Raw genomic sequence first — 10090 nt, 5'->3', positions numbered from 1 at the left:
CTCTCTCTCTCTCTCTCTCTCTCTCTCTCTCTCTCTCTCTCTCTCTCCCCGCCTCCGTCCCTCCCTCCCTCCTCTGTCTCTGTCTCCCTCCCTCTCCTCTCCCTCTCTTTCTCTCTCCCTTCCCCCCTCACTGAGGAATGAGTTGTACCCTTTCTGTTCTCATTAATTCTTTGGGACTTCAGTGCAAGAGATTGTAAATGGGGAGGGGGTTGGATTGTCGTACACCCCCCTCCTTGGAGGGATGAAACAACTTGGTGCCCCATGGGGTGTACTCTAGGCCAAGTATTCACTACAAGTGAATTAGAAAACTACAAGTATTACAAGAAAAAGATCTAATTTTAAATAATTACATTTTTTAAAAAAATTGGTCACCATAAGAGACTTTTATACCACCCTGACTCTTTCTGGAGATCAGAGTAAATGTAATGAGTAAAATATTTTGCTGGGAATGGTCCCAGGTGATTCAGGAGTGTCCTTCCTTTGAGTCTGTATCAGCATCAAATAGGCCATATATCTTTATTTACAGTGAGGCACTGTGGAACAATGTAGATAAATAGACCTGGGTACAAGTCTCATCTCTAACTCTGGCTTTGTGACCCTCGACAAATTACTTTACTTCTTGGTGTCCCAGGTTACTTTCTAAGTCTATAAGTTGAAGAAATGGTTACTAATTTGTACTGGTAAAAAGAATATCCTCACCAGAAGTCACCAGAGCAATAAAATCACTATTCTAGACCAAAAGACCCAGACAAAAACAAACAAACAAAAAAAAAACCCTCTTAGTTATACAAAGAACTTGCACATCTGAGGACCATCTTTAGGGATATGCTTCTTAACAATTTTTTGGTTGTGATTTTTCAATCATGTCCAACTCTTCGTGGTCCCATTTGGGGTTCTCTTGGCAAAGATCCTGGAATGGTTTGCATTTCCTTCTCTGGTTCATTTTACACATGAGGAAACTGAGGCAAAGAGGATTAAATGACTTGCCCACAGTCACAGCTATTAAGTGTCTGAGGCCAGTTTTGAACTCAGGAAGTTGACTCTTTTGACTCCAGGCCCAGCACTCTCTCTACTTCCTGTGATTAGAGCTATCCAAACTGGGAATGGTTTGCCTTGAGATGTAGTGGATTTCCCTCATGGGAAGTCTTTATTCAAAGGTTAGATGACCACTAGATGGGTATGTTGTGGAGAAGATATTTTGCCAATGACAGGTAAGGCTAAATGGCCATTGAGATCTCCTCTGGGATCCTGTGATTCCGAATCAGAAAACTTAGTTAAGGTAGTGTTCCTCTTTGCTTATGTCAGGATGGGGCTACTTCCACTGTGTCTCCCTAAGACTTTTGTAGACTCTCTTTTAAGACAGCCAGGATTCAAATGTGCTTGGGAATCTAATGAACTTTTGGTATGGTTGGGGTGTGGTGGTGCATGCCCATAATTCCAGCCACCAGGAAGGCTAAGGCTGAGAGATCTCTCGAGGAGAGATGAGCTAGAGTGGGCTAAAACTGAGCGAGTATCCATACAAAATTCCCCATTGATGTGGAGAGCCCTCAGCAACTCTGTATTAGGAGTGGGGAGCCAGGTTACCTAAGGAACCGGCCCAGATTGGAAAATGGAACAAGTCAAAACTTGTATGCTGATCACAGTGAGCCTGGGTGGAGGAGTGCTCTGCACCTTCTGCATGGGTGAGCTACAGTGACCCCATCTTAAAAAGTGAGAGAGAGGAAGAGTGGAAAGAACCAGTGGCTTGGGGGTCCAAAGTTCCAAGTTAAAACCCCCATTTCTGCCATTTATTACCTGTGTGACCCTAGAGAGGTCACTTATAACCTCCCAGAGCTTCAGGTCCTTCATCTGTAAAATGAGAGGGTCAGAATTAGATTTCCTCTAAAGTTGGGAAAAATTTTTTTTTTATCCTAACTCTGTGGTCCCCTGAGCCTCTTCTATGGAACCTGAATAATAGGTTTGCCCTGTAATAGGATATACTAGCTACCTTGGGCCCTTTTTCCTATTGTACTAAAAAGATTAGCCTCCAGGATCTCTTGAGAAATTTTCCCAACCACAGCAGCAAATTCCCTAATCCTTAGATAAACATCAGAGTTTACAGATTCCTTTAACACAACCATCCCTGAAATTCACTGGTCCAACCCAACATACCAGTGCTTAGAGCAGAGTTTTAAATATATTACAAATACAGTATAATCCATCTTCCAGCTGTAACTATAGAAAGCTTCATTTCATTTCCTGTGCCTTGAGTGTTTCTGCCTACCTCCCATTACATCTCAGCCCCCACTTACATACTCAGACATTAATTCTAGGTCTCCCTATTGGACTCTGGGTATGGAATCTTTTGAACTAAAATGCTGTGTTGCAGTAACTTCAAGAAAATACATATAATTTCCCTGTCAGGGTCCTTAATGCTGTCTTTCTGTGGGTGTGGCTCATCCTTTTGTAAAAATTTTTTTAAAAAATAAAAGATTATAGGTGCAAAGAAATTTGAAAGATTGTGAGAGCTTGATAAAGGACCATGTTAACAGTCAAACATTTTGGCCAAGGGACTAAATTTATTTTTATTTCTCCTGGCAGGGAGGTGGAAAGTTTTCAACAAGGTAACAATCTTGCAGGAAAAAAAAAAAGACGTCTCAGCAAAAATATTATTTAGTAGCTACAATTCGGCATTATGTAGAAAGTTAGGATTTAGGAAGCAAATAAAGAGGTCTGAATCTAGTAGCAATGCCTTGCCACTCTGAAGAGGAATGGTTGAGCCTCAAATGGAATGTAATTTGAACATCGAGACCCACCCTTTCCTGGGATTCCTATGTGAATGTGGAGTAGTCATGTTACACAGTCCATAGAGACAGGTGGCAGATTGTCTCCGTCCCCTAGTAAACCGAGTACTTACTTCTGAATTTCCAAACGGCAAATGTGTTCTGTTTAGTAAGGATCACATGGCCATAACATCTTGAGTATCAAAGGCAGGTCATTTTGTCCGTCCATATCTTCTCCTTCGGGAGGGGACAGTGATGGACCTGATGGTGGGTAGCTTCCTACAATCGTTGGACTTATGTGTTGAGACTGCAGTGGGTGTGGTGGGCTTGGTCAGTTTGGCCTGTGTATTACACAGAGTAAATAAGCAATCCTTAGCTTCAAATTCAAAGCCCTCACCAGCTAACTTCCACCTATACTACTTCATTTTTATTTCATATTACTCCCTTTCATGCTTTCTCCATTCCAATCAAACTGGTCTGCTAGCTGTTCTCTGTACACAGCATTCCATTTCCCATCTCTGTTTCCATGCCTGCAATGTACTCTTTCTTCATTTTCATCTCTCCACCTCAGGTTCCCTTAAAGCATAGCTCAGATGCCATCACATACATTAGGACTTTCCTGATTCCCCTGATTATTGGGGCTTTTTCTCTTAAAAATTATATTAATTTTTATATGCTTTGTATTTACTTGTAAATACACTATATTACCCTTCTCTCAGTAGTAGAAAAACTTGTTGAAAGCAGGTACTATTTCATTTTTTGTCTCTATCCCCAGTGCCCAGGACAGTGTTTGCCATATGGTAGGTGTTTCATAAATGTTTACTGAACTGAAATGTATCTAATATACCTTTATCTGATCACAGAAATACCAAATTTTAGAGCTAAAGAGACCATACCCTGACATACGTGATTACTGATCCACCCCACTTCAGCAGCATACTCATGAAAATTCAAGCAAACCCACTGCAGATTTGGGGGTTTCATTGTTAAGAAAGTCTATAGTTCAATCCACCCGACATTCACCTTTGCCAATTTTTTTGCCCCAATTTAATTTTACTTTTTTTATGATTAACAAGCATTTATTTTTCTCTACCCCACACTTCCCCCTACAATTCAATAATAAAAAAAGAGATAATGAAAACCCTCATGCCAAGTAAAGCATAATCAAACAAAACAAATCCACACTTTGACCATGTCTCATTCTATATTTTGAGGCCATCACATCTCTGGCAGGAGGTATGGAGCATCTTTCAAAGTTTTTTCCTTTATAATGTCAGCCTATGAATTTTTCTCCTACTTCTCTGCTCACTACACTAAGCATAAGTTCATACAGGTCTTCCCAATTTTCTCTGAAATAGTCCGTTTTTATAAGTTCTTTTGTCATAGTAATATTTTATTACATTCATATACCATAATTTGCTTAGCCATTCCCCAATAGATGGGCACCTCTTTAATTTCCAGTTCTTTTGCTGCTACATAAAGTTTTGTACACATGGGTCATTTTTCTCCTCTTCTTTTTTTTTTTAATCTCTTTGGTGTGTGTGCCTTTTAATGGTATCACAGAGCCAGATGGTAGACAACAGTTTTGTGGCTTTGGGATCCTAGCTCCAAATTGCTCTCCAGAATGGCTGGACCAGTTAGTTCACAGCTTTACCAACAGGGCATGAGTGTTTCTCCTTTTCATATGTAACATTTTTAAGGTTTTCAGAGAACTATTAGAAGCAGGTGGTCTGGAAGCATTTCTGCTTCATACAGGAAAAGGGATTTTGGCAAAATTAATTAAGAAATCTTCCCAGTTTTTCCCTGAATCATGACTGTGATAAGAAGAGAAGTGAATAGAGTTTCTCTTTATATGTTTCTTCAGACAATGAACTCTAGTTCTAAAGACTTGCTTTCTTATAATCTATATCAGATTGCTTGCCTTCTTGGGAAGGGGGATGTAAGGGATGGAGGGAGAAAATTTTGGAATTCAAAATCTTATTTAAAAAAGACTGTTGAAAACTATCTTTAGATGTAATTGGAAAAAATAAAATACTACTTACATCAAAAAATTTACATTCTAATTCTTCTAATCGTCCCTTCTTTCAGAATGCCTATATTGCCACTTCAATCAATGGGACAGATTTTTACACTTCTGCACGGGATTCGCACAATATTTTATCCAAGAATCCAGGCCATATTGCCTCAGTTAGCTGCTTTGGAGACTTTATGATTTTTCTAGGAAAGGTGAGATATCTTCATTAAAATACTAAGTAAGGAAACTTGCAATCCTAAATTAATCATGCTGTGCTGGTTTTTGACAAGTTTTTTTTTTCTTTTTCACCTGCAAAATGGAATGGGAATAATTCTAATCTAAAAGTATTGATTCAGGTTCAAAAGACTGACTTAGATTTCATGGAAATAAGTAATCACACTAAATGATGTAGTATATGTCAGTTATGTCTAAAAAGGCGGGTCATTGGTGGATGTTTATGTCCTTAAACTAGCAAGAACTATTAAATGCATTAATTAGGGTAAAGTTCACCTATATATTGTTGGCCAAAGTTTCATAGAAACTTAGTGATCATCTAGTCCAACCTCTCACCTGATAACAGGTAACACTAGCTATGTGATTCTGGGCAAGTCATTTAACTTTGCCTTGGTTTCTTCATCTGTAAAAATGAGGAGGTTGAACTCAATGGTTTCTGAGATCACTTCTGGCTCTAAATCTATGGAATCCTATGAGCCTATGAACATCTTTAACAAATGAAGCCCGTGCTTGAACTCTTCTAGTGACAGGGAGCTCACTGTGTTTAGAGAAGGCAGTCCATCACATTGTGGGGCAGCTCTGGTTGTTAGCAAGTTTTATCTGAATGATGCTGCGCTTTAGTGAATAGAGTCAAAAAGCCCTGGCTTCAGATCCCATTTCTGGCACTAAATAGCTGTGTAACCAGGGGCAAAATCTCTGAACCTCAGTTTTCTCCTCTGTTCAAGGGGGATAATAATACCTGTAGTAGTTAACCCGTCAAATGAAACATAGTATAGCACTTTGCAAGCTTTAAAATACTATATAATTATTATATAAGCATATAATAATTGTATATAATTATATAATAATTATAACTGTTATTGTTATTACTTCATTGCATTATTAAGGCTGAAATGAGATTATGTAAAGCACTTTATAACCTTTAAGTGCTTTTGTCAAGCTGTTATTATTATGCTCATCTGCCTCCCTTTAGACTTCCACCCATTGGATTTATCTCTGCCCTACACAGAATATATCTAACCATTCCTCCTGATGAGAGCTTGTTACCACCATCTCCTGCTTAGCCTTCTCTTTTCCAGGTTAAACACCTCCAGTCTCTCCAATAGCATTTTTCCAAACCCTTCAACAGAGACTTGTAGGATCTTAGCTGTAGAGATGGAAGGCCCCTAAAAGGCCACATAGTCCAATCCCCTCACTTAAAGGATGAGGACACTTAAGTGATTCACCAGAATGACACAGGTAGTGTAGTGTCCGAAGTGGGATTTGGTGACTCCAAGCTTAGCCCTGTGTCCTCTAAGCCCAAGCTGCCTTTCTCAGTGACCATCTGGGTCATTCATCTTCTGATTATGCTCCACCTTGTTGCTATGTCTCAGAATGTGTTTCCTGGAATTGGTCCAGGAACTGGTCCATCGCTCCAGATGTAGTTTTCACAGGGTACCATCCAGGGGGACTTTACGTCCCTTATTCTAAACATGACATTTCTCCCGGGTTCATCGGTGCGCTCTTTCCTTTATGGGCTATTGTTCACCCATACAAAGAGCTGTGATGTACAGTACTCACATTTCACAAGTGCAGGTGAAGTTGACGTGTGTTCTCTTTCTTCCCTGGGCTTCACTCGTATATTCAGGCAGCAGCGGTTCTGCTAGCACCTATCTTTCTTAAGCTAACAATTATGTTTAACAAAAGAGTCTAAAGAATGCATTTACTAAATGTTCTGTCTGTGGATGCTGTGACTCAAAACAGCCTTTATTTACGTAGCACTTTGAGGTTTATAAAATATTTTCATCTCACAACAACTTCCTTCACTGGATAGTGGAAACACTAGCTCCCTTTTTACACATGAGGAAACTGAGGATCAGAGAGGTTCATTGGCTTGCTTAGGGTCTGACAGTTGATTTCAAAGGTAAGATTTAAACCCTATCTCAGGAAATCAGATCCAGTCCTCCCTAGAGAAAGTAGAGGACCCACTGTACCCGCAGTTTGTATATCTATAGTTTTAGGTTTAATCTTGTTCCTGGAAACAATTGTAGAGAGTAAAGGCTAATGGCAACACTTTTTAATTAGATGGTAGTCCCAGGATAGAGGGTAAAACTGCTACTTAAGTGAAAACCATTAGTGAAACCTCTCCCTATTCATATCATTGTGTGTGTATGTGTGTGTATGTGACTGAGAAAGAGAGAGACAAAGAGAAACAGAGAAAGGAGAGACAGAGAAAGAAGAGAGAGACAGAGACAGAGAGAAGACACAGAGAAACAGAGAGATTACTTTGTTAGTAAAGATGAATTTTATTAATTTCCATTGTTTTATTTTGCTTTTTGAATAGATATTTGTGGTATACTTCACTGTCTTTGGAGGACTAATGGCCTTTAACTATCATCGTGAGCTGCAAGTATGGGCAATTCCTTTGTTATTAGTGGCTTTTTTTGCCTATCTAGTAGCCCACAATTTCCTGTCAGTGTTTGAAGCTGTGCTAGACACCTTGCTTCTGTGTTTTGTCATTGACATGGAAACAAATGATGGATCGCCGGAGAAACCCTACTTTATGGATCAAGAGTTAATGGTAAGCAGATTGATTTGCATGTGGATTTATAACTAGGCATGCATGCCACATAAGAAGACTGTGTGTCTTAGTGGGTTTGACAGACAGCATGGGATAACAGAGTTCTGGATTTGAGGTCAAAGAATATGCGTTCAAATCCCAGCCCTGACACTTGTTACCTGTGTGACCTTGGGCAAGTCACTTACAAATCATGAAAAATCAGGGCACACCTTTCCCCCTCGAAAAGCTCCTCTTAGAAAATGGACTCTGCTACCTCCAACTCCTCAGAGTAGAATTGTCATGAAACATTGAGCTGAGGTGTGAGTGGTGCATTTGATTGTGGGATCAATAATCTCATTTGTGGGCACAACACACTCTGGGCCACAGTTTCTTCATCTGTGAAATGAGAAGACTGAACCAGATGGCCTCCAAGGTCCCTTTGAGTTCTGAATCTCTGATTCGGTGATACCAATGTATATGTATGAGACATTAGCACTTTTAGAAAGTGACACTTTCACAGGGGTGTAACACTTCTATTTCAAATTATCACTTCCCTTTCTTCCCTTTCCAAGGAAAAAGTGTGCGCTCATTTTTCATGAGCAGGAAGGTACTTCTACTTTTCTACTTTAGCCCTACCTGCACTTCAGGTCTGAGATATATACAAAATTAAAAGTTATGTCTGCATCCATTGAGGTCAATAATTATTAAGAGCTATTACTGAAAATAATGACGATTGCTGACATTAATGCAGCCTTTTACAATCTGGAACATGCTAGTCTATCAGGAGCCAACAGACAACTGTTTCCCAACAAGTTTGAGCTTCTTGGCCACCTTATCTGGTATGAAAAGATTTTTTTAACTGCAAAATGACTGTATGATAAACAAATTAAATATATTTATATATTTCTATGTACGTATTGCCTACTTCTTTTCAGTCTCTGTATCAAAATATCAACAAGTAACGTGATAAGTATTATGAAAGCAGATTGTGTTGGAGGAAAATACTTTTAAACTCTTTGTTTTAAGCAGAGTATATAAGGCATTTTTATAACCTGTTAGGTCCAGAATGGAATTATGCCTTTACAATTACTTCTATTATTCTGTACTAACCTCCATCAGAGTCCCATTCTAGTACCTCATTGTGGCATGGAGAAAAATTCTGGATATAGAATCATCAGAGCCTAGATTTAGAGATGGGAGGGACCTCAAAGACCTCAAAGTACAGTTACTTTACAGTTGATGATACTGAGGCCCAAGGTGACTTGCCCAAGGTCACACAGATAAGTAAGCATCAGAGGTGGGAGGTTAACCCAGGTCCTCTAACTTTAAAGCCAACACTTTTTCCATTGCACCAGAAAGTACAAACTGGAAGGGCCTCAAGAATAAGCCCAGAGATGGTCTGTCATCTGAGGACCAGCCTAGCTAGGTTCAGAGAGGCATATTATTTCCAGGTTGGCTGCTGAGGAATGAATTTTTTGGCTGTAACAACTCCCAAAGACAGTCTTATAAGGAAGAAATCAGAGGGTTGGAGTCTGCATTAGAATGTAAGCTCCTTGAAAACAGGGGCAGTCTTTTGACTCTTTTTGTATCCCTAGCACTTAGCACAGTGCCTGGTACATAGTAGTCACTAATAAGTGTTGATTAATGGATAGAGGAAATGCCTAGAGCAACAACACCAGATCGTGTCAGTGAGTATATATTAAGCACCTACTGTGTACTGATGTATTGAACAGACATCTCTATCTTCCATGGAAACCATGCATTCCCTATGAAAAGCAGTTTTTTATACTTTGTATCGGTGTGTCATGAAAAGGACATTGTTTCCGATGGTATTAAAAAATTAACTAGATATTCTCATGCTATGAGCCACATGCTTTCAATATTTTTTTGGTGATGACCTATTTTTAATTCATTCATATCTAAATTAAATAAACTTTTTGGAAAATTAATTTCTCACACAGCATGTAGCAAAGTGATCTGTTGGCACTGCAGGAATACAGCATTGGGAACTCTCCTCCATCTTTTTACTTTTTTTTTTTATAGAGCTTCATGAACAGAAGCAACAAATTAATTGATGCAAAGACAAGAAGAAACAGAAAGTCACTAACGAATGAAGATGGAACAGAACTCCAGCCCATTGTGAGATAGGAGACATTTCCTTACTGTCCAGCGTTTGAGCCTCTCTTGGAGGAACATTATTACTTTCAGTCCTTGTGTCTTTTGCAAAATAAATTTTTAGATACGACTGACTCTTGGTCTTTCTCATTTTTTAAAATAAATTATGTTGCTAGAAACATGTTGGTTAAAGTTAATATTTTGTCATACTCTACAAATGGGTTAAAAATAAACATTAAGTCTTCATTTATTCTTTTGCAGAATACATTTTTAGACATGACTGACTCGTGGTCTTTCCCATTTTTAAAAATAAATTATGCTGCTGGAAACATGTTGATTAAAGTTAATATTTTATCATACTCTACAAATGGGTTAACAAAAAAGCCTTTTAAATCCCCTAGTGACCATGGCTAGTCTTCAAAACAA

The 10090-nt window shown here is 38.9% G+C and overlaps 1 protein-coding gene across 2 annotated transcripts in view; it reads left to right on the top strand.

The window, feature by feature from the left end:
- SLC44A3 (solute carrier family 44 member 3) overlaps positions 1–9799 on the top strand; it is a 104242-nt gene extending 94443 nt beyond the window's left edge. For both annotated transcript variants that reach the window (XM_027862621.1, XM_027862622.1), the window contains 3 exons: positions 4851–4988; positions 7334–7570; positions 9593–9799. In XM_027862621.1, the coding sequence (XP_027718422.1) occupies positions 4851–4988; positions 7334–7570; positions 9593–9697 (480 nt within the window). In that variant the 3' untranslated portion in view covers positions 9698–9799. The remainder of the gene's footprint in view (positions 1–4850; positions 4989–7333; positions 7571–9592) is intronic.
- Positions 9800–10090: the final 291 nt, after the last annotated feature.

This window comes from Vombatus ursinus, unplaced genomic scaffold (assembly GCF_900497805.2).
Source record: "Vombatus ursinus unplaced genomic scaffold, bare-nosed wombat genome assembly UNPS02014769.1, whole genome shotgun sequence".
In the NCBI taxonomy this organism is placed as follows: Eukaryota; Metazoa; Chordata; class Mammalia; order Diprotodontia; family Vombatidae; genus Vombatus; species Vombatus ursinus.
The sequence above is the reverse complement of the archived record's forward strand: the minus strand, read 5'-3'. Positions and strand labels throughout refer to the sequence as shown.